General features: G+C 38.8%; 3 protein-coding genes across 12 annotated transcripts in view; 2 read left to right on the top strand and 1 right to left on the bottom strand.

The window, feature by feature from the left end:
- Positions 1-271: 271 nt before the first annotated feature.
- LOC131670295 (uncharacterized) lies at positions 272-2,837 on the bottom strand. The gene is made up of 9 exons (XM_058945782.1): positions 2,775-2,837; positions 2,331-2,685; positions 1,488-1,988; positions 1,226-1,428; positions 1,086-1,159; positions 909-1,020; positions 761-823; positions 534-688; positions 272-408 (listed from the first exon to the last, which is right to left on the bottom strand). Exons 2-9 carry the CDS (start codon positions 2,425-2,427, stop codon positions 276-278), a joined length of 1,338 nt encoding a protein of 445 aa, XP_058801765.1. The 5' UTR covers positions 2,428-2,685; positions 2,775-2,837; the 3' UTR covers positions 272-275.
- A 2,210-nt stretch (positions 2,838-5,047) lies between these two features.
- LOC131670309 (exostosin-3) lies at positions 5,048-10,246 on the top strand. Of its 2 annotated transcripts, XM_058945809.1 has the most exons (10): positions 5,048-5,521; positions 5,587-6,130; positions 6,215-6,607; positions 6,731-7,392; positions 8,300-8,510; positions 8,583-8,839; positions 8,914-9,041; positions 9,114-9,217; positions 9,299-9,390; positions 9,460-10,246. In XM_058945809.1, exons 1-10 carry the CDS (start codon positions 5,354-5,356, stop codon positions 9,667-9,669), a joined length of 2,769 nt encoding a protein of 922 aa, XP_058801792.1. In that variant the 5' UTR covers positions 5,048-5,353; the 3' UTR covers positions 9,670-10,246. The 2 variants fall into 2 exon arrangements, with proteins under 2 accessions (XP_058801792.1, XP_058801791.1); XM_058945808.1 differs by having other exon boundaries at positions 9,114-9,390.
- A 5,153-nt stretch (positions 10,247-15,399) lies between these two features.
- Positions 15,400-25,427, top strand: part of LOC131670334 (regulating synaptic membrane exocytosis protein 2) — a 41,865-nt gene continuing 31,837 nt past the window's right edge. For all 9 annotated transcript variants that reach the window (XR_009302448.1, XR_009302446.1, XR_009302445.1 and 6 more), the window contains exons 1-3: positions 15,400-16,436; positions 16,926-17,136; positions 25,086-25,370. Coding sequence is in view for 2 of the 9 variants with exons in the window: in XM_058945848.1 (XP_058801831.1) it covers positions 16,327-16,436; positions 16,926-17,136; positions 25,086-25,370 (606 nt within the window). In the remaining 7 variants the exon portion in view is untranslated. The remainder of the gene's footprint in view (positions 16,437-16,925; positions 17,137-25,085; positions 25,371-25,427) is intronic.

Raw genomic sequence — 25,427 nt, 5'->3', positions numbered from 1 at the left:
TTTTTAATACGTAAATGCAATTGAGTAGCTGTACAATTTATATTATAAAAAACAATTATTTGTGATATTCCGCGTGCTCGATCATGCGTTATACTATTTCCTTTACGATATTAAAAAATTTACAAGCAGAATCACATTTTGTTAAAAAAATCACTGACAAGGAAAATTAAATACATTTCCTCTCAGGATTAATATATAAGTTCAAGCTTCGTAGGAACTCGACTTCAGTAATCTGAACCAATTAAATAAAAATATATCTCGAGTTTTCCATATTTTTATAAGGCTGGTCCAGCTGCGTTATCCTCATCAAAATCTGGTAAAAAATCTTTGGTACGATCCTCTATTTTGTCTACATTTTCAAATGCTGATGCAAGTACTCTGAGATTGCTTACACCCGACATTAGTTGTCTGCAAAATTAAAATTGTATTATTATGGTTTATGATTTAATACAACTAAATTGTTAAAATTCGTTAACTCTATAATCTACAAATAAATTTATATATTAAATCGAAAATTACTAGCTCTTTTTTACCTTAACGAAACCTCCGCTGTCGATGCCGCAAGCCTTAGATCATCAGCCAACCTTTGTATCCTCCTATCAGAATTTGTGTGCCTGAAACCGTTGCCATCTACTCCTATTGCTGATCTCAATTCTTTATTTTCAGTTCGAAGCATCATAATCTCCATCTACAAAAAATATAATTTCAAAATTTTAGAAGAAATTGAAAGAAAATTTATTTATATTTCAAAATCACATACAGATAAAGAGTCTATCTCTTTTTTCAATGTTGCTACTGTTGTTTCTGCACTTATTGCCCGTTTCTGAAATAATATTAAATAACTAATAATTAATTCAATTTATTTAAATATTTTATTCATTTTATGAATGTAGAAAGTTTTAACTTACCGTACTTCGTTTTAGATTATCTTCTATTTGTTCCATTGCTTTTTCAAGATTTATGCTTTCTGTATGATTGACTTGTCTTCTTGATAAAAGTTCTGCTTCTAAAGTTTCTATCCTATAATATACCAAGTAATTATTAAGAATTCAAAAAAGTCTTATAAAACTACATCAAATGCTTACCGCATAGCACGTTCACTTGCTTGTCGCCTTGCTATTTGTAGTTCATTACGTAGCCTTTCATTTTCCACAGATAACTAAAATATAAAAAACAACATATATAATAAGAGTTTCTTGTATTAATCTATTATTCAAAGAACTACCCATTGGTTCATAGAACCAGTGCCAGAGCCATCAGGTCTTTCAGACAAAGGTGTTCCTCGTGTACGAATTGAAGCATCACTCACAAAATCTGGCAAAAGCTTTGTTGAATTTGGTATTCCCTGTGGTAAAGGATGGTTTGCTGTGACATCAGCAGCTGAATTAGTCTCACTTCCCCGAGGTATCGGTAAACCAAAGGGAAAACCTATTTACAACAGTTATTTTCTAATTGCATTTTTTTTTTATTTTTTAAGTATAATTTACCTAGAGATTCTGGCACATCAGCTGATTCACCATCAATGACATCAACAACTAGCTTTGGTAGTTCCAAGGAGTTCCTGTGAGAAGAATTAGTAGCAAAACTATTATCTGAACGACCACTAAAAGGCAAAGAGAGATCTGAATTTTCAGGATTTTTGTTCCAATAATCATTGAAATATTGTATATGTCTTTTTTCAACACTATTTAGTGCAAAATCTGGAAGATTGTCTATCTCTACATTATTTAAATTTGAAGAAGCAATTTCACCAAGATAACATTGTTCAATAACTAAATGATCTTGAACAAAATCTGGTAACTCTGTTGGATTACGGGGATACTTTTCAGCATCATGATTTTCACCAGGTTCTGGAGTCCTTATAGTTGGTTCATATACTTTTGGTCTTGCCCCAGTGTACTGATGATTTACTTGGTTATCATTTTTTAAAAATTGCTTTAGACTAAATAATTTTTCTTCTCGTTTTGGAGGCTTTTTCGAATTTGTGCCTGTTAAACAAATGATATAGATATAGATCATTAATTATCATGAAAACTATTATTTCAATTTCAATATAATAAATGTTAAAACATCAAACTTGTAATTTTTCTATTTCAAGAACATATTTGGAAATAATGAATTATAACTACACACAGTAAAAAGCTTGTTTAAATTTTATGTAATTACATACACTAAGAAATTAATAGATCAAATCAATGACGAATCATAAAATCAACTAATGACTCTAACGAAATAAATGAAGATAACGAACTTCACGTAAAATAAAATTACCAACGTAAACTTAATTAACAATTAAAAAAACAAACAAGCAAAGATAAAAATTGTCTAACCTTTGTCTCTGGACTTGCGTCTGTCAGCCAAATTGTCTGGACCAGATGCCGCCTCGCCCTCGTCCGCCGACGAAGCCGACGACGATGACGGGTACATCGCCGGTTGTCTGCCAGGTCGCTTCTCGCGCGCGTGAAACCTTATTATATATTCTATCTTTCACCTTTCTTGTTCCTTGCGTTTGTATATATTTATTAGTATTTTCTGATTTTTGACTTGCGCGCAGCAAAGTATCGCATCACATACGTTTTCTACGCGTATAAAATGTTTATCTCCATTTTCATAGTCGTGAGTCGTGAGGGCTTTTTAAGGCCCTGGGGGCCTATTCTGAAAAAAAATTTTAGCACGGGGCCTATTCTGAAAAAAAATTTTAGCACATGTCATAAGCATTTATCACATCTAAAGTGATTAATTCTGTGGTAAACTGAAGTGACAAACTGATTTACCACAAAATTTTTTTTCAGAATAGGCTCCCCGGTCCCATAGGTACATACATACGTACGGATGCGGACGGATACGGATGCGAATCGCAACTGTAGTAACATCACTAAAAATATCTAGTTCGATTATTTAGTACCAACACTACCGGTAGTGAGCAAAAGTGACTGTTGTTTAAAACTGTAGCGCCGAACGTACCACATTTAATGAACGCCTATCTAACCCTTACATTATTGCAGTCTATAAGATGGCAAACGATAGAGAATTGATAGACTTTCAACTACAATTAGTGGAATTAGGCCTTAATTTTATGGAAGTACTTGAATATATGAGAAGAAAAAAAAAATATATAAATAATATGTATTAATCATCCCAAAAACTTTTTTTACATTAGCATACTCATCAATAAGCAATGAGAATTTGAAAAGTAAATTGTAGACCTGACATTTGAACATTAAATGTGGTACGTTCGGCGCTACAGTTTTAAACAACAGTCACTTTAACTCACTACCGGTAGTGTTGGTACTAAATAATCGAACTAGATATTTTTAGTGATGTTACTACAGTTGCGATTCGCGTCCGTATCCGTCCGCATCCATACTTACCTATGGGACCGGGGCCTAACAGATGAAGAAACTCAGTAGAAAATCGATAGTAATCGTTACAAAAATATTATAGAAAAACTGCACGTCGTTAGTAAAAATAGCAAAACTGATTATTAATCCTACGTAATTTCGATTTAATTAATAAAAAAATTGCTAAATTTGTTAACCCACAGATTGTCGATAATTGTATCTGTATGGCGTTCAAATACTGTTTTTACATACATAAACCTGCTCAATTGTTAGCAAAAATCACGCGCAGTTTTTCTATCCAAACAAAATATTATTATAGCCATTCGTTAAAGAATGAATATTTATTATTTTTCACTACGGCGATACATTCATTTGAAAAATCAGTCGGTAACATAAATCTATACATTTTTATTATTGTATAGGATGTATAGGGTACAATCTCAAAATAATAAGAGTTGTATTAATTAACCTTTAGACGGCCGGGATTTGAGAGTTAAAATCGTCCTTGAATAGTGGCTAAATTGGTGTCTGGTATCATGTATCAATATATACAAAGTTCATATCACAAAGTGAACCGATATATCGGTTTTCCGCGGTCCTCTAAAGATTAATAGGAATGGGTTATTTTCTGTAATAAACGTTAATGTTAACTATTAGTTAAAAATGAATTTTTTTGTTACGTAAATATTGAAGGACTTAAAATTAATGGTTATTAAAAAAATAAGCCATTATTGGTGCAGCTCTTACACTGGAAGGATAAAACAACTCAACGGGAAATCAATGAATATGGAATTGAGATTTCATTATTAAAAAAATTCAACCTACACAATAATAAAAATGTATAGATTTATGTTACCGACTGATCTTTCAGGTGAATTTATCGCCGTAGTAAAAAATAATAAATATTTATTCTTTAACGAATGGTTATAATAACATTTTGATTGAATAAAAAAACTGCGTGTGATTTTTGCTAAAGATGAAGCAGGTCTATGTATGTAGAAACAATATTCAAACGCCAGGCCGATACAATTATCGACAATCTATGAGCCAACAACTTTGGCAATTTTTTTATTAATTAAAACAAAATTACATAGGATTAATAATCGGTTTTCCTATCCTTATTGAAAACGCACAGTTTTGCTATAATTTTTTTGGATCAATTACGATCGATTTCCCGCTGAGTTCCTTCATCCGTGGAAAGTACCTATAAGGGAGCGTCCACACGGGATCCCTCTTCCTTACCGACCTCGGGGCCGTCACCGTCCGAGTTTTTCTATACGCACGCCTTCTCTATAATTTCGAATTTATAGATTAAGATGCGTATCTCACATTCATTATGAAACTTATCACTGAGCTCGAAGTTATAGAGATGGCGTGTATATATAAAATCTTGGACGGGGACGGCCCCGGGATCAGGAAGAAAGAGGAATCCTGTGTGGATACTCCCTAAATGTTGTGATGTAGAATATGGAATCATTGGAAAATTAAATACAGAATTAAAAACGTAAGAGTAGTGAAAATTTAAATTTGCTATATAGAAAAATGATATTTTTTTTATCACAGAATATTTATTCTTATTTTTTAAAAAATTTTTAAAATATTAAAAAATTCAAAATAAAATTCCACAATTAAATGCATCACATAGACACCAGTCTTCATAGAACAAATTTGAGCTCGGAGCTTCCTCGCAGTCGACACTTGTGACCATGGCTACGTCCCTCCCACTGCATTGTTGCTGCTATTATTTGTACAAGCACATTCACTCACTCGCACACACGCGCTAAATGTGCCGTACGTTACATAGTCTAGTGTGTCAGTTTTCGGCTTTTTTTATCTCCTATTCAGTACTTTGTAATTGATGCGCGATGCCGTTGTATCTTAATAAAAAGACTATTGACACTCCGGTGCAAAACGAGATGAAGCCCCGATGAAGTCGTCATTTCGGCGGTAAATTCGTTAAAAAAACTCGTATAAGCTGAGGTGTTAAATATAACGGTCAATGTTGTTGCAAAATGACCGGGAACAGCCTCGAGTCTGGCCACTCGTACCATCATCTGACACCGGCCGTTGGCCGAGACATGATGCTCTGGCTGAAACGCATAAAATTACCGAAAATCATTATTCTGGTCCTTATACTCTTTTGTATTGTGCCATTGTTTATACACTACTACTTGTCAAAGGTAAATCAATGTGTATGCTCAGAGTGTTTCTACAGTAATGTTTACATTATTGTCTATCTTATCAGGTGGAGACAGATCTGTCAAATCTGGACATTCACCAAGCACGCACCAGATTAGAAGGCTTTCACGACTTTACATCCATGAATGCAGCTGATTTAAAGATGCGCATTGAGGAGATGTTACGTATCAAGCAGTCTGTGAGCAATGAGCTGAGGGATCTTGAAGCCAAACGTAGAAAACTCCATGTTGATATTAGTAGTTTGACACAGCAAATAGATGAACTAAAACAGGAAATGCTGCATCAACAAATGGAGTTGGACAGATTGAAAATTAGTGTTGTTCAAGCTCAAGCAGCTCATAGGGAAGCTGTAGAACGTAATACTCCAGAACTAGCACCACCAAAGAGAGTTTTGAGTAACTTGATCCCAGAGATACTTCCATCTAGTCCTAATTCAAAAATATGCAGAATGTACAGCTGTTTTGATCACAGTCGTTGTGCTTTAACCAGTGGGTTTCCTGTATATCTTTATGATCCTGATGAATTTCCTGTTGTTAATCCAGGATATGATATTGATGGGTTCTTGAAAACTTATATTAAGCAAACTTTAGGTATTTTCAAGTATTTATAAAAATACATTCACCTAAATTAATAGATTATTAATACTGGTTAATACCTTGCTAAAATTGTTGCAGGTTATAATGCACATCTAACTTTTGATCCAGCGGAAGCATGTATATACATTGTCCTTGTAGGAGAAACACTACCAGTATCTCAAAAGACTAGAAATTTGAAAAGTCCATTAGATATTAAGAAACTCCAAGCTCTTCCTTATTGGGGAGGTGATGGTAGAAATCACATATTGTTGAATTTAGCTCGCAGAGATCTATCAGCTGATTCATGCAATCTGTTTGATGGTATTGATACTGGTCGCGCGATTGTTGTACAATCGACGTTTTTAAGGGATCATTTTCGCGAAGGTTTTGATATGATTGTTCCACCCATATTGGGACCACCAGGGGGTGATATCTGGCCAGAATGTGCATATATGCTACCTGCCAGAAGAAAATATTTACTTTCTTTCCAAGGCGAGTCGCGTGAAAATTTAATTTCTTAACTAATTAAATCAGATGCTAATGTTTTAATTAATATTTGTAACTAATTTTGTTAACTAATTAGATCAGATGCTAATGTTTTAATTAATTTTACAGGAGAAATGAGAGCTTTGAAGTCTCCTTCAACAACAAACGAAGTAGATGATGCAGAAATCGACATCGATAGAACACCTCTTGACGAGAGTAATCTAGACAATTTTATAACGCAGTATTTAAAAGACATAAGTAACGGAGCTACTTCAGACAAATTTTTCATACAATTCGAGTGTATTCCAGCGTCGGACGAGAAAAAAGTGAACGAGGTCCTCGACTGGTCTTTGTGTGGTATTGATTCTTCAAGAAAAGCTATTCTACAAGAGTCAACTTTCGCTCTTATCCTCGCACCCAGTAACATCAGTTACTTATCCACAGCGTCGATGCAAGCTCGACTTTACGAAGCTTTGAGATCTGGCGCAATACCAGTGATTTTAGGTGGTGATAGAACAGCACTAAGCTATAAAGAGGTCATCTCCTGGAGAAGGGCAGCTATTTTCTTGCCTAAAGCAAGAGTTACGGAGATGCATTTCCTGCTTAGAGCCGTACCTGACAATGATCTGCTTGCAATGAGGAGACAAGGTCGACTCATTTGGGAAAGATACTTTGGCACGGCGCAAAGCGTTGTCGATACAATTGTTGCTGTATTGAGAGATCGTTTGGGTATACCACCTTTACCAGCGCCGCAGTCTTTAAGTCCAAGCATTTTTAATTCATCCTTCGTGGCAAGTGAATTAGACGATTTATTGATTACGCAGATATGCAAAATTATATGTTGTTATTACTGTTTGCCAACTAAGAGTCATTTTCGAAGTAATCTTTTGCGTAAAATCCGAATCCGAAGTCAGAATTTATCCATCACGTCATGTTTTTAAGATATCCTAACCTGGAAGAGCCAAAACAACAGTTTTTTGGTATATTTATGGTTGTTACATCGCGAAAAAATTTTTTGAAAACAGATCAAACCATCTGAAAGTACAACTCTTACTCTTCAAAATATATTTTTCAGAATTCAGTTGTATTTGTTTTTTGCATAGAAATATAGTACATCAAAGTTAAGTATTTCAAAAATTACGTATTGGTATTAAAATACAGCGTATTACAACGACAGATTCCTCAAACCTAATTGCTTTAACCCTCGAGTCATGCACCTTTTAAAGCCATAACCCTAGACCCTTGAACTCTGATTGTCTCAACCCTCGAATTCTATAAACAGCGTAATAATAAGCCTAGATGCTTAAACTCCGAAATTCTGAATCATAGAGCCTTGTAACCTACGGGTTTTACATTAATCAATAACGAGAAAATTGAGATTGAGGATCTAAGGTTATAGCCTTGGAGGTTACAGGAAAGAATTAGAATTTTAAAGGTTCGGGATTTTACATTCGCAGGTTATAGATAGTTTGTACGCTTATAGATAGTTTGATCTGTTTTCTAAAAAAAAGAAACGTTTTTCTCATTGTTATAAAATCTCAAATATACTAAAAATCCGTTTTTAGCCCTTTCAAATTCGGATATTTCGAAAATCTGACGTGGAAAAATTCTGACTTCGGATTCGGATTTTACAGAAAGAAGTACTTCGGAAATAACCCTTAGTTGGCCAACAAATAACATAAAAATTTGATTTTTCAGCCTTTGAGATCCGATACAATCATACCGGAATCTGAAGCCGAAGAAAGCCTTGGGCCATTAGAACCTCCATATCCATCTCCTGCTTACAGGAGGAACTATACAATAATGTTAGTACAAGGTTACCAAATGTGGAACGACTGGGTCGATCCGTTTAATTTATATCCTCAACTGCCATTTGATACCGTTTTACCTAGCGATGCAAAATTTATTGGTACGTATGATTTTAACATTTCATTCAAGTATGATGAGAGTTTCTAACAGTTTTATTTGTCATTATTTTCAGGGTCGGAAACCGGCTTCCGTCCTATCGGAAAAGGAGCTGGAGGCGCTGGTAAGGAGTTTAGCGAGTCTCTTGGCGGCAATCATCCACGAGAACAATTTACGATTGTAATGCTTACATATGAAAGAGAACAAGTGTTGATGAACTCCTTGGCCCGACTCTACGGGTTGCCATATTTGAATAAAGTCGTAGTTGTATGGAATAGTCCGAAACCTCCAGTAGAAGATTTGCGATGGCCTGATATCGGAGTACCAATACATGTATGCATAAATATTTTAAGTAGCAAACAATTCGATATGTTGATTATTTAATAATTTCTCTTATTTTCTTGCAGGTTGTAAAAGCAAAACGTAATAGTTTGAATAATAGATTTATGCCATTTGATGTTATCGAAACTGAAGCCGTTTTGTCTGTTGACGATGATGCGCATTTGAGACACGATGAGATAATGTTTGGATTCAGGTGGATAAATAGTTAAATTAAAAGTTTTTACATATTTTGATATCAGAATATATAAAAAAACCTTCATTACAGAGTATGGAGAGAACACAGGGATCGAGTCGTAGGTTTCCCAGGTCGTTTTCATGCCTGGGATCAAAATTTTCACAACGCTTGGAATTACAACTCCAATTATTCATGTGAGTTGTCAATGGTGTTAACGGGAGCTGCTTTTGTTCATAAACATTATTTGTATCTATATACGCATTGGCTCCCTCAAGCCATCAGAGACAAAGTTGATGAATATATGAATTGTGAAGATATTGCCATGAACTTTTTAGTCTCGCACATCACGAGAAAGCCTCCGGTTAAGGTAATTATTAATAATAATAAAGAATACATAAAGTTATTATTTCATTTATAAACTAATAAAATTGTACAGGTGACTTCTCGTTGGACCTTTAGATGTCCAGGTTGTCCAGTGTCATTATCAGAAGATGATTCACATTTTCAAGAAAGGCATAAGTGTATAAACTTTTTCTTGCAAGTATTTGGCTATATGCCGTTGTTAAACACACAATATCGTGCCGATTCTATACTATTCAAAACTAGAATACCACACGACAAACAAAAGTGTTTCAAGTTTATATAAAAGCTAAATTTTTACTGAGCAATATGAGATTAAAAGAATATTATCTTGACTGATGTGATAAAAGAAAATTTTTAAAAACTTTTTCATGTAAATATGTAGGTACTATTGTCGGTATGAGCAACAAAGATAGACGCTTATAGGACAGGTTTTATGGGGGCTCAGTCAAGTAGCCTAACACGATCCGTAGTTCTGTTAGGCAGTTATGGTATGGCGCCGTCGTTGCTGCCTAACAAAGCTATAGTATTTATATAGCTTTTCGAAGTGCTTAGCATACGTAACTGAACAACCTCGGTTTAGCTTGACTAACTAACAGCAACGAAGATAGACGTTTCATTGCGTCATCTTCGTTGCTAACAGCGACCTACCCCATTCCAGCCTGTATAATTAATGCAAAATTAAATAAAAATATATCAATCCAAAGATTTTGATTTTCCCAATCCACCTGTATTGTCAGATTTATTTGCCCATTCTTAGCTTCCTCGAAAAAATGAGACAATAATTTTCCCAATGATTTTAAACATCTCTATCTCTTCTATTAAATAAAATTTCTGAATGTAGTAAATTGTAAAAAATTGTGCTTGAGCTAATATAATTTGCCCATTTGACTTTCAAATTGATCAATAGATATTTAATAAAACTGAAAAATAATAATCGACAATAGCATTTCGTATACGTACGTGCTCAATAAAAAGCTAGTATTGGACCCAGTTCGCTTCGTATAGATACCGTTTCTAGATAATTTCATTCAACCATTATTTTCAAATTTATTTTATTGAACATAATAATGCTTTTATTTATTTAATTTAATTGAACATATAAAATAAAATAATCTTTACTAAAAACTTAACTATTATTAATTTATGGCAGTTTTCTACCAAGTTAAAATATTTAATTAAATATTAATTATTATTATTTAATTAAATTAACTATTAATTATTATTTAATTTAATTTAATTAAACTCCGGCTGTCACGTAATATTTTACATGTTACGAATGTATATTTAAATGTTTTTTTAAATATTTGAAAGCTTGTATTATTGAACACGTATTATTACACACGATTACGTTATTTTACATGAAAAATGTATAAAATATATTACATAATTTGATTGTATATGAATTTTTTCAGTATAATATAGTTTTGAAAATTAACTCTTGTCTTCCACAATCTATTAATGCTTGTTTGAATGCGCTTTTTCTAGTTTCAGTCATTGGTTTACCTAAATATTAGCTAAGAATATAAGATAAAATAGCTTGACGTGTAAATACCATATCTATGTGTCGACCGCCAGATCCTTCATAAATCCTAATACCACAACGGCTCGTTATAACATCAATACCCGTGTATAAACACGCCCATGTTTTTCTATCACCTTTTAATCCGTATGTAACGAAACCTAGATCTCCTATTTTTAGAGGCTATAAATCCAACTTAGACTTTTTCGACTTGGAGTACACATATTTTTTACGTTTTCTTTTAAGTTTATCGGAAAGCTTTTCGGGTAACTCCTTTCTTGTAACATCTTCAGGATCTTCTGGATCTTTTGAATTTTTTTGATTTTCGGAATCTTCTGTTTCTTCCAAATCTTGATTAGTTAATTTTGGAATTACCTCAGAAGTATCCTCTTCAAGTTCTTCATTGAATTTTCTCTCATAACATCGTATCTTTTATAAGGATCCACACCACCAATTGTCTGTAATTCCCTGAAAACAAAACCAATATATATGAATGTAATGATTTTCTTTATATCAATAATGAGAAATATTATTCCGAATGGTTCTTTTATTGGATTTATGATATAAACTGACAAATTTTTTTCTACACAAATTATTTTACATAAAGACAACATAAAATCGTATTCTGCATCATCAAAATTTATTTCTACACGAACGATCTTACATTAATTAAATCAGATCGAGCAGTATTCTACACAATCAATTTTGTGATGAAAATATGAAAGGTAATTTGCTTTCGTATGCTGTTATTGCTGCTGTTGGTTGTACGTAATACACATCAGCGCTGAAGATAATGTAGAAATAAATTTTGATAACGTAGAATACAATTTTATATCATCTTTGTGTCAAATAATTCGTACAGAAAAAAAATTTGTTAGTTTATATCATAAATACAAAAAAAAAAGCCATACAGAAAAACATTTGTTTTTTTACTACAGTATTCAGAAAATTTCTAATCTCTTGGTAGAAAACTAATGTGTCAATAATATTTAACTTGGTAAATATTATTTTATTTAATATGTTTAATTAAAACATTATTATGTCACCTTATGTTCAATAAAATACCTTTTAATTAATGATTGAATGAAATCGCGTAGCAAAGGTATCTGTACAAAGGGAAATGGGCCCGATACTAGCTTTTTATTGAGCACGCGCGTGCGCGAAATGCTATTACCGATTGTAATTTTTCAATTTTATAAAATAGCTATTGACTATTTTTAATATCAGTGGAGTAAGCAAATTAAATCAGCTCGTGGCAAGTTTTTACAATTAATTACATTCAGAAATTCCATTTAATACACGAGATAGAGATATTTAAAATTGTAAGGGAAATAATTGTCTTTATTAATTTTTTACGAAAAACCTAAAAATAAGCAAATAAAATATGATAATACAGGTGGATTGGGCAAATCAAAATCTTGCAATTAGTATATTTTAAAAAATTTAGCATTAATTATGCAGGCTGGAACGGGGGAGGCTTAACTCAGCGCAGTCTAAAACGGCCTATCAGGTGTTAGTTCAAAGGCCAAGGGGGTTCGAAGCCGATCGAGGTTCCATAAAATAAGTTAATGTTTTATATTTTTATAATCTTCCGAATTAAAATCTGACAAGTGTTTAGTCATACGGGGCGTTTTTCATAGATATTAGTAAATTAATTGCTTAAACAACGATAACTTTTTTCTATTCATGTTGTTGAGACAAATAATATGTAAAATTATTTGTTATTTAATAATGAATAGGCTGTTTTTTTTTTTTTAATTAAAGAAATACTGATTAGAACTAGAGATATTGCAAATTAACTCAACAAATTCGGGACAACAAAAAATTCAATTGGTTGATCTGCTATAAATTTTTTCTCATCGAGCTACAAGTACTATCGAACCTTTAAGTGATTTTCATCATCATGAATGTGATAGTTTTTCAAATTATGAGAATACCTACGAGTATTAGAACAAAAAAATGTATCAATTAACGAATGAAAAAAGCGAATGTTTCCATCAGCTCAGGAAAAAAGTGACTCGGTTTAAACAATTAAACTTTATAAAACCGTTTGCTTTTTTGTTAGTTAATTCACGATATTTTTATTTTAATAGATATTTTTACAATTTGAAAAAAGTCGCATATTTGATAAAATGAAGATTTTTAATTTTGATGGCGCAAGTAGCACGATTAGAATACACGATGATTATATCGCGTAATTAAACATGAAAAAATGGTTGTATTTGAAACTATTTCGCTTTTTCTCAAATTAAATGTGAATAGTTTTTGAATACTATTATTACATTTGGTTAATGTAATCCAATTTTTATGATTCAAAAACTAAAAATTATTCTTTTTTTTCGTACAAGCGACTATTTTATGTTACTTTTACAGCAAATTCTTAGTTAAAATAATTCTTTATTTATGAATTGACTACATGACCTTATGAAGCGCAGATAGAAAAACTCGAAAGGAAACGCCGGGTGCCTGCTGGATCTCTGCATTGACGGGTTCGATTCAGGTTCACCCTTTGCTCGACCTGTTCTCCAAAGTCATTTACTCAACATGCAAATTAATAAATGTGTCAACGAACATTTTTTTTAACAGAAGATTGAGCAATCGCTTCTACATAAAAAAAATGGTCACTTTTGGCTTTTGAATAAAAAAAATGAACTTTTTAACTTTAGCATACTTTGCTCATGCACCAAAAAACAAACTTGTTTAAAATCATTCATTGCATAGTTTTGACTCCACACCCAATATCAATTTCAAAACGATCAAGTAGAATACACTTAGCCGAAAAATAAAAAATTAATATGAACCATCCATACAGCGCGATGCTACGCCGAAGAAGTTCAATTGAATTAAATCAACAACTTTCGTCAAATAAAGCGAAAACTGAAATGTTCGTTGAACACTGTTAACAACTGTTAACTTGATCCTTCTACAAGTCTTTAATCTACAGTTCTTCTTTAGATTCTTTATTTAATATTGACTACGGTTAAATTTAGATTAGGTTTAAGTGTTATTTGTTTAACTTTTATATCGTTTAAAGCTAAGTACTATTCTATTATATTTTTTTTCCTTTTTTTTATATATTTATACTACTATTTTATGTGATATATGTGTGTATATATATTTTTAATATTTGTATGTCTTTTAATTGTAGGGGTTTTTACCTCTTGAATGATAAAAATAAATTGGTCGTATTTGTATGATTCAAAAACGACAAAAAATAGTTTTTAACGCGAAGTTACTTCTTCATTTTTTCGTGGAAAATATTTCACATCTTCGATGTAACATTACTCTTAAAAGAAATGCTTTATACATAAGATATCAAATAAGTTTACTTGAATAGTTATCCCTTTCATTCAAAAATCCATTACCGTCGATGATAATCAGCCTAGAATGTCTCTAATGTTCGATAAGTAGCAAAGTAACGAAAAAAATAGCTGTTTCGCATTGATTAAAACGAGTGGAAATCTCGCTAAAAAAAGGACCGTCTAGCAGATAAATAACGTAAGCTCGCGGTAAAAGCTTGCAAAGTTGCTTTTTGAAAGGTTTTTGCCGGTCGTCTACAGCTTCAGCACTAACGTGCAATAAAATGATGGCTCGTGGCCGTTTGCCAGCCGCCTGATAAGCATAATAACTCCACTATGAATCTCGCTCTCTTTTACCTTTTTACCAAATGCAAACTTTAAGTGATACTCAGCAAATATTACATTCGTTTTACATGGCTTTAACATCTATCTCTTTGAGTATTATTAACTACCAATCACATTTTTTTTCAAATTAATATATATTAATCTATATTTTAGTAAAAGAAAAATCTATTTTCACTAAATTATATAAAATAAAAAAATCTTACAAGTCCAATAAATTTCATTGGCTTTCTGTATGAGCATCAGTAATTATATTTCTCATCTATGACTCATGTTGCGGTAGAATGGAACGAGTAGTGCAAGCTAAGTATGGCAAGCCGGATACGTGGCAATACTATTTGGCGTTTGATTATCATCAAGTTTCTTGTTCATCGGGAATCCGGTATTTTCTATTTCTACCTTTCCAGTGAAACCAGCAGGCTATCAATGAAAAATTACTAGAATGACGACTCATCATAATTTCAAATCAGCCAACAGGGACGAAATACTGTCTAAAATGCGGAAAGTCAGCAGCAAGTGGTCCAAGCCGAGTCGAGCAAGACACGTTTCCGTACAACGCGACAGCTCGTTTTTCCCGCTCGGCAATGATCGCAGCGAGAGTTCGACAGGTGTGAGCTTTCGACGCCCTCTCGGCGGCGGTTGATGCGCTTGCGTGGCCGTCGAGCCGATCAATAGGGTCGAGCGGGCGCACGCGCGCTCGCGCGCGTCCATGCCACGGGTGACGTAAAGCCGCGGCGCCCGCGCCCATTGGCCGGAATTTACCCCGCATAGCATTACTTATTAAGCGCCGTATGAATGAGTGCTCAGCTGTAACTCGCTCCACCAACCTTGCCACTGGCTCTCAGTACTCGACCTGGACCAAGTCCGATAGAGCCGTCGAATCGGCAGGTCGTAGTGTCGAGATGACGTTGGCAAAGCCCAGTGCGAGCCGCGAAAAACTCTCTGCAGCTTCGGCGTGAAAATTCAAAAGTCGGCGCGTAGGGTCGGTGGTGTGTCGAGTGGGGGCTCGTCCCGTCTGCGCGCGTAGTCGGTACGTGCTCTCTCTCTCTCCCTCTCTCTCTCTCGCTTTCGCTGCGCGAGAGACTCTTCTTTAGCGAGAGTGCTCGGGAGCAGCGAGGAGAAGGACAGCAGCTCGACTGCTCTGGCCGCTCGTCGAGTCCTTTCTCGTCGCACGAGCACGAGAGACACGCACGCACGCACACACGCACGCACGCAGTGCTAGAACTGGTGCTGGTGCTGGTACGGTAATCGTGAATGCTGCCGCAAGAGTGAGCCGCGCAGCCGAACACGACAGAAGAAGGAAGACCCCGCGAGCCCGTGGACAGCCAACGCCTCGCGAGATATATCAGCGGACGCACGGAGCGACGAATCAAACGAGCAAACGAGCGAGGGAGCGAACGAGACAAGGAAGAAGAGTCGAGGAAGAGTATCGATCGAGAGTGAGCGAGAGAGAGAGAGAGAGAGAGAGAGAGAGAGAGAGAGAGAGAGAGAGCGGTGGCGGCGGAACGAGAGCGACGAGTGCTGTACGCGATGTGCTAGACCGAGTGCGGAGTGTAAGTTAACGGAGTCGAGGAGACGGCGGAGAGTGGCGAGGATGAAGCCTAAACTGGCCGGGAGCTACTACTGGTGCAGCTGGCAGTTGGTGCACGAGGAGGTGGCCGGATGACTCGCCAAGGCGGCCTAAGGCTGCCTGCACTACTAGTCGGCGTCCTCTCAACGTCGCGTTGGCTTCACCGTTATCGTCGTCGTCATCCTCGTCCTCGAGCTCGCAGCTAACGAGATGGAGGACATGCCCGACCTCTCGCACCTCACGCCCGAGGAGCGGCGCCACATCGAGAGCGTCATCATGAGGCAACGCCAGGAGGACGAGTATCAAAACGAGATCATGAGGTAGGACTACAATTACGCGCCGCCTCTTTCTCGATTCCCTCGCTGGCCGAGAAAGTGAGAAGACGAGAGTCCCGCTGCTGTATCACCGTGTGTCTGTGACCTTTGACCAAAATAGCTGGCTCGCGAATCTGCTAATGTCAATCGATAAAACACGACACACAGACATACACGGGGCGAGCGCACGGTGACACGCGACGACAGATATCAAACTTTGTAGCTCAACTCGATTTCGCTGCGCTGGTCTATTTGCATACGACGCGACGTGTTTACCTATCGCCGGGAGCTCCTATACTGGCCGCGGACCGAGGGCTTCTCTGCCGCTGCTCGTGATCGCGGGCCGGGCTCGACCGGGGCACAAGTTCCTCAACGATGCTACTTGTTGATGAGAATCGCGGCGCGCTGGTGTCGCACGCGCGATCGTTGCGTCGCGACGCAACCGCCAAGGCTCGGATGATCTGGGCTGTGACGAGACCATTCCTTGTGTTGCAGGCGAAAGCAAAACGAGGTGCAGGTGTTGGAGGACACGATATCGCGGGCGCGCAACGAGCGCCTGCAGTCGGCGGGCCGTGTGGACCTGGACGCCACCTGCGAGATCTGCCTCAAGACCAAGTTCGCCGACGGGGTCGGACACATATGCAACTACTGCAGCGTACGTTGCTGCGCCCGCTGCGGTGGCAAGGTCTCGCTCAGATCCAACAAGGTGAGCGCGCTCCTGCCTTGCTTTGTTATCGGCCCCCGCGAACGCGAAAGAGGCCACGAAAATAGGACGCCCGCTGCACCGCTTTTAAATTTCGCCTCCCTCGGGGGAGAATGGATCACGCTCGCACTCCAGCGACTCGTCCCATTGTTTCGCCTATCGTTCTGTCGATTTTGGCTATTTATTTTGTAGCCAACAGAAAGAGAGAGAGAGAGAGAGAGAGAGAGAGAGAGAGTTTTTCAAATTTTACGATACGTTGGCAGCGACTGTTTTTCATTTTAGTTTTTCGGGTGATAATTTTTGCCTGACTGTCGCAACAGTATCATCAACAGGCGTTGATTGCTTCTTTTATTTGCCAAATTTGCTCCCGACTTTCGCTCTAAACCTTCGTTATTTGCGCATAAAACGTTTGCATTTTCGATATGGAATGTTTCTTATGACTAGTCTTTGCTGCTGCTTTGGAAAGTAGCGTAGTCTAGAATAGATTGTCCATAAAAATTCATTTTGACGCCGCACTTAAAATATCAATGATACAGGAAATATAATTAATCAGATCGCGCGCATTTCGTCCGCGCACAGCAGGTGTACCGTTCAACAAATTCAAAATCCGACTCACATATGATACTATTAATAGCCGAGCGTCGAGAGGGCAAACACAGAAAGAGAGCCGTGGCAGAGCGACAGAGAAAGTGAGAGAGAGAGAGAGAGAGGAGAAAAAAGCACGTCGTCGTGCGCACGGATACATCGCTTTTTATCTTGGCAAAGGCAATCTCGAGACTCCATTCAGCGGCAGTAAGCGAGCGACCGACGCGAGGGGCTACAAAAATAATCTACTGAGCGCTATAAAAATTAGTCACTCGCACGACCTTGTCACCTAAATGCAAAATGGGAGAAAGAAAGTCGGTGCGCATGTTGCAAAGATGCCTAAAAGCAATAATAATCGTAGAAGAGATACGCGCGGAAAATAATTGACCTACAGAGACTCAGCGCGCTCCAATTAATCCTCATCGCTAGCGCTCTATCGTGTCTCATACGAATAGCTATACACATGCGTATATGCTATCAAGACCGACGCCGTCCGAAATTTGCGCGTACGCTTAATTGTCGTGAAACCGAGTTTTACGAACTACCACGTGGTACAAGTGCCTTCGCTCTTCGTAAGCCACGCCAATAAAAAAGTACGCGAGCGTTAAAAGGACTATAATTTGCCGGCGATCAATTTTTTTATGAGCGATCACGAGAAGCTTGCATCTCGCGCATGCATACACGCACACCCACGCTCCCATCATGCGACGCTTTGACGACGCACTGTTTTTTTTTTATCCTTGTCGCCCACTACGATTTAACAATGCTGCATCGATTACTGTCGTTTTTTTGACTATCTGACTATAACTATTTTTGGTTTTCAATATAATTTCGGATTGTAATTTTGGATTATTAGTTAAATGTTATATGTCCGTGAGCAAATATAAAAAGGTTGTTGTTTAATTTTTAATGCGAAAGATTAGTTTAATTCATTAATCTTATCCATATTCTTTGAAAAAAAAATTTTATCGAAACATCAACTTTCAGTAAAATTAATCAATGACAAAGAAAAAAATAATTAACGATTCAGTTGTCTTCTATCGCCCATTCAAAATCTAAATGCGATACTCATCGACGTGAATTTATGGTGCATTGAGCTTGATTACCACGACTCTCACAAAATTAAATGAAAATAACAACGGAATAAAAAAGCTACGTCCCTTGTAATCAGAATTGTCGCGTATTAAGTAGAATAGCTACGATTATAGTCAGCCGTGAGTAGTTGTTCGAGCGTTAAGTGAAAAAAGAAAAATAAACCTATGCAACATAATGTTTGAAAATAAGCATAATATTCGAAAATAATTAAGAAAATGATAATATTTGAAAATCAATCGATCAGTGCGGTTTAGAATGAGACTAAAAAATCTCGTCGAAAAATCATTAAGCCAAGACAGGTAGCTCTACTCGATCGCCGCAAAGAAGAAAAAAAGGATACGGAAGCAGAGGGAAAAAAGGAGCAAGTAATGAGAAAAGGTGAAAGCGACGTCGTCGTCGCCGTCGTCACCATCGTCGCACGGGTGACGCAACACGCGCACGCATATACATACACGCGCTCGAGTGTGTGTATATAAATCGATTAGAAAGTGCGAGGAGGGAGAATTCGAGTGAGAGAAGTCGTGCTGCGACGACTGTTGCTGCTGTTGGAGGAAGTTGGCTCGTTTGAGCCAAGTTTGAATTAGTCGTTGGCCGCCGATAGAAGCAATGACAAAACTAAAATAATTAGTCGCTCGCGCGCGCCTCCTACTATCAATAGAACCCCCGGCGATGTACACATTCAATCACGCCACGTAAATCGCGCGTCATATGATTGTTTCTTTTTTATCCCTCCCTCCTACTTTTCTTTTCTTTCCGTACGAAAAGGGGACTGTAGGCGCAACGACGTATCGAGGTCTGCCCCTGAGGCTAAAGAAACTCACCGAAAGATTAAAGCTGCTTCTCTACCTAGATATATGTATGTATGTCCTTTTTGAATATCCTATTTCCTCGAAGAACCCCACTTTTTATTCGTTCAGTGCTTTATTTTTGCTTTTCTTCGAGACGCTCGATAAACGATCTCTTTCGACTGACTATAGCTAGACTTTTTCACTTGTTTTTTTTTGGTAGCTTATTCTTAGCTAGGATTTTTCATGTGAAATAGATTGCTAGCATTTCAGCGTACATATAAAAAAAAATGAGTATTCGGTTTCAAACCTAACTGTTGAGCAATGTGTCAAATAACTACACGAAATATACGACACAGATCGTTTTTCATGTGAATGTTGTACAGCTTCACTTATATACTCTATACGAGAAATGATCAATATTCTCCATGAATGACTCGTGTCAGTATCAATTTAAGTATCAATTTAGTAATTGTAGATTTAGCAATAACCATTATGAATGTATATGATTTATTTCTGTATTATGCAAATATAGTCATACATGTCTGTCTGTCTCTCGATCTCTCTCGCGCATACTGTCTCTCATATACTGTATCTCACTCTCACACACACACATACTATCTCTCTCTCTCTCTCTCTCTCTCTCTCTCTCTCTCTCTCTCTCTCTCTCTCTCTCTCTCTCTCTCTTTCTCAAGAAAGGCAATTGTCGATCAATCAAGACGGAAATGAGGTAGAAGGGCACAAATTCAGCGTCATCCTCTGCTTGCTTACCGCGCGTCTCTTGCCCACGAGTGGGATAGTATAGCGGAAAGGGTATTGCCACTTAATGAAATGCTGTTCTCTCTTTCTTTCGTTCTATTTTTAGCTGCTCGATAAATTTTCGCCGGCCAGCGTGTGCTCGCGTGGACTTTCGAGACATTTGTTTATTCGATCGATGCGCGAGCAAACAGCGCGTTCGACGTTTCCTTCGGCCCCTTCACCGTGTGTTTATTTGTTCAGAGCGAAGACGACGCGAAGTTGCACGTTAGCGCGTCGTCGGTGTTCCTTTGAGTTTACTCGCACCGCCTAGTGGCTGTTCATACACTTAACAGATTATTTACAGAATAATTCTATAGACTGCTACTCTGTCCCTTTTTTTTTCTCCGTCTCTGTCCCCCTTTCATCTTTTACACTTGCATTTTCAATTCAATATCGGTATTTTCTCGATGTACGTTTTTATGTATACGGGTATTGATCTTATTCGAGCAAATCAAGCTCGCTCGCACGCCCTCCGTTTTCTCAAGGAAAATAGGTTAGCGTCGTAATGCTCAATATTGTTTTTCAATAAACGTCATTCGGAGTTTGCCGTCTCCTCGCTATTTTGCGCTTAGTTTCCCTCGATCACGCTCATCGAATACCGCCGTTAATTATTCTAAATTATGAAACTTCATTATGCTTTACTATATAATTGTGCAGTTATAATTGTAGCAGTTAATAAAGGCACCGCTCACGTCGCGAATGGAAGAAAAAGAGCCGTTAAAACACCGGATGGAGAGTATACAGAAGCCATAATATTACAATAATGGCTAACTACCTAGCTCTCATTCTCAGAAGCACGGCAGAAAAACAAATTTAGCTGTCGTCATCAAAGCTGCCTTCGTGCAAATTTGACGAAATCAAAAAGTGTTTTCACTATGTTCGCGCTCGATGAAAATAGAACATTTGCCAAACCATCCATACGCAGTAGCAGTACGCACTCACGCTTCCGGTATCCATGTCAGCTAGGAAGCTCATCAAAAGTCCATCTGGAGAGAGGTTGGCGCTCGAAGCGCAACTCGTCGGGATGGATACGACAACAAGTGAAGCTCTCGGCATGTGTGCGCATCTGGCCCGTGCGAAATTAATTAGTCGAGAGAAATCGGCCGGCGCAGGTGAAGGCTGCGCGTTCGCTCGCGCTGCACGGCTCGCGTAGCTATAGATTCCGGTTGGCGCAATGCGGGAGAGCGAGCGAGAGAAAGAGAGAGAGAGGGTTCGGCGCCCCCTGGCCTATATAGCACTCACCCGCTCTCCCGCGTTTATTTACCCGCGGACGGTGAACCTACGTCGATTTGCCGTTAGATTTTTCACCTCTCTTGCGCACTACCAAACCGCACGCGCACGTATAGAGTTGGCAACGAGGCTGGCCACTTGACATATTGCTACCTAGGCAACTCAGCCGAAGTGCCTCTCGAGTACGCGCGCAGCCCCACCTCTTCTCTCTCTCTCTCCCTCTCTCTCTCTCTCTCTCGCTCCCTCTCTCTCTCTCTCTCTCTTGGGATACTCTTCACAACCGTCGTCATCTGTCTCTGCTGCTGCTGCTTTTCCATTTCGCTTACTTTCTTCTACCCGTCGCCTTTGTCGTCCACCCCCCTCCCTCACTACCTAACGCTTTTGTCGGCCGCCATATACCATACGCACTCACTGGCTTTGTCTCGTGACGTGTCTTCGTTTATTCTTTAGATTCTTGTACCTTCTCTCCTACCCATCCACATACACACACACACACACACACACGCCTAATCAGGAGTGCACTCAGATTAATGCTAAACTGCCTTTTTACTCTTAAAATAGTAAAACTGATTTCGCGTCGTTATTATATATATATACTTTCGGAAAATTGAGAAGCTTGTGAATTTTTTATTCCGTTTGCGTATATGTAAAAGTTTATTTATTTCGATAGGTAAATCTAGTGGATTTTAATATGCAGTCCTCCCTATATCGTCTGGAAATCGAATTCATAATCGGTGATGCCAGAGCCCTATGCTCGATATAATATTTATGAAAACGTCTCTATCCCCCGTACTGGCACCATCTCCCACCCACACGGACGCCGCTAATTTTCAGCTCGTGAAGAGAAATGTTCCGCAAATTATGGATAATTAACGTTGTTCAAAGCACCAGTTTCCGCTAATTACTTTCAAAGTGACCTCTTGAAAATTAAAGAATAAAGCGAGAAAGAAGGACAATTTTTCACATACCATTGAATATAATCTAAAAAGAGCGCGTAAAGTGCCCTCATATTTTATTTTCACACGTATGGCGTTCCAAGACGGCGACGACTTAATTAAGCTGGAGCTCACATGTCTCCGCGGAGCGAAGCAAAAAAAAAAATAGAAAAAATTCAGTTAATCAGGCTAAAATTCCCAAGGCGAGACCCTCGACTCGTCGTTTCACGCATGAGCCGTCGTCGCCGAGTCATCTCTCTCTCTCTCTCTCTCTCTCCGTTTCAACTTAAACGCCAGCGCTCCCACCTTTTCAGTCGATGCGATACCACCGCGAGCTACCAGTCGATTCACGAGCTCGCGTTGCTGCACCCCACTTTACGCGACGACTCCGCCTATAGTGCGGATTGCACTAATGCACGCCACTCAACAAGTGACGATGCGTGTGTAGCGATATGCACACTCTAGTGTGATTCGACGCCGCGCTAGAAAAGTTTTTTCAATAACGGCGATGTAGAAGCCAGTTAACGCGAAGTTTGGCTGCCACCGCGAAGGGGATATTGTCAAGTGTGTTGAATTTTGCATTTTATGAAGAGATCTCTCGACCAACAGTTCGCGCTCGGCGTAATTTTACATTTTATGAGTTTCCTCTCGAAAAAAAGTCTTCTGCTTCAAGATTTAACAAGGAATACATATAGGAACCTGTCGAGTGTGTTATTAGTAGGAGAGTTTGTGAATCATTTTTTCTCTTCGTTTTTTTTTCTCTTCAAGCTTGGATTAACCATGTGTAAGTATGTTTCTTTGACCCGTTTTGGTACATTTTCGTTCGGATATGGTTATCATTGTGACCTAGGAAAGGCACGGAAAAAAGTTTTTTAAACCGTTCTAGTAGAACTTATTTTTTGCGGGGGGAGCGGTGTCGAGCAGTTTTGCAAAAGCACTCGAGAAAACTATAGAGTACTCGTGAATGGGGCGCACGTCAAGTGAAACGTTGCCAAGTCTTGAGGGAAAAAAATTTGCGGGAACCCTCGAACGCAGCAGAAAACGCGACGCTACTTATCTGAATTTAATTAAAGATTTCAATTTCCATGTGAAACCGTATAAAAAGCTGTCGGTTGCGCTTGATTGCATGAAAAGCCGTCGCAACCGTCAGCCTTCTTCGTCTTTTTTTCTTTTTTGCATACTCCCTACTCGATTGGCCATTGACCCAACTAGGTCAGGTTTTCCTTCGAAGACACACCGCATACAGTTTTTTTCCTCCTCTTTACTCGCACTTTCTCTTCGAAAGCCGCGAATCCTATTCTACTCTCGTGGCCACAGAAAACGAGCTATTTTACGCTTCTTTGATCCTCCGAGGAAAGAGCTTTCGATGACGATTGCATCTCCGCGCGCGACTCTTTGGAGATCCCTTGGAATCAGTTTATTGACGATCGATTGCTTACTGCTATTCGCGATGAAATCAAATTGCGGATCTTACGTTTGACAATTCGTTTTTGCAAAGAAGTTACGTCCGTAACTCAAGCGCCTTGAGCGGCTTGACTAGTTACTCTGTAGCTTTTTTCACGTCCTTACGAGAATCCCAGTTTACTAACAGAAACAGCTCTCTAGTAATACGTCTTAAGTTTGTCGTCATAGCCCAATTTACAGGTGCTTTGGTATCTATAAATTTAGAGTAATTAGCAGCAAATTTACGTATCCGAAGACATTGCGGACGAAAATAGGAGTGAGCAAAATTTGGTTAAATTGGATTGGACCCTGAATTTTCCCATTAGTAGTGTAGCGATCTGATAGGTATACGCGATTGCGCGTCAGTTCCATCACGTAAACAATTCATGCATAATTCGGAATTAATGAAACCTTGGCCAGATCGCAGTCGAAAAGGTACGCGGCGATGAGGAACCCGAAAATAAGATCGCACGTGCCAGAGCGACAACGCCAGAGTGGTACTATCGAGTCTATTTAGCCTGACGATAGCCTTTCGCTTGTGTATATCGCGCGCAACGTACAAGTGCACGACCTCGATCAAGAGGCCGAACCGGGGCGCCGCAGACGGGCGAGGGCGGCAGGCGAACTCGTAGCGAGGCCCGAACAAAGGTGGAATTCGCATTATCGCGCGCTTGCAGGTGTTGACGTGGCAGCGACGCTTTTCGGCTCAACCTGAGCTCGCCCGAACGACCTGCAGTCCGTGCACAAACGGCGATGGATTAATTTTTTGCTGCCTCTGTCCGCGGCTGATTTTCCCACTTGGATGGTTTTCGCGCGAACGCGATCCCACAGGCTGCACGCAGCCACGGAACGAAGAGTAATTGACGTTTGTGCCTCGGTGTCGTTAGCGACAATTTTAATATTTGGCTTTCCGCTAAGCCTGGAACTCTTCAATGAAGCTTCCGGACTTGACTTCCTTTCATAATTCCAACGAAGCTCTTCTAGAAACTTAGATTGACAGGCTTATCGTTCCAATAGAAAGATTCCGCGAAAAGCTGCAGTACCGAACGACGACTGGAAAGGACGTTGGTGCGTGTTGCAGGTGATATGGGTGTGCATATTATGCCGGAAGAAGCAAGAGTTGCTGTCGAAGTCAGGCCAGTGGATGATGAAGTCGAGTCTGAGTGGCGCGGACGGGAACATGCTGCGCCGCATGCAAGAGGACATGCAGGGCATGTCGCTGCCGCAGGGCCTGCTGCAGGTGGATCCGAGTCAGGATAAGCGGCCCAAGCTCGAGCGCGCCCACAGCGCCGTGGAGAAGGAGAACCTGCCGCTGCTGCAGCGCAGCAGCAGCCTCCTGCGCCGCCAGTACTCACACCAGGAGCAGGTAAGCGGTGTCGCCTGCACCTGACCGAGGCCCCGCGTCTCACCGCTCGCTACTCGC

This window comes from Phymastichus coffea, unplaced genomic scaffold, assembly GCF_024137745.1.
Source record: "Phymastichus coffea isolate CEN01 unplaced genomic scaffold, Cenicafe_Pcof_1.1 PCOF00108, whole genome shotgun sequence".
Taxonomy (NCBI): domain Eukaryota; kingdom Metazoa; phylum Arthropoda; class Insecta; order Hymenoptera; family Eulophidae; genus Phymastichus; species Phymastichus coffea.
Note: the sequence above shows the minus strand (reverse complement) of the source record. Positions and strands in the feature narration are given on the sequence as shown.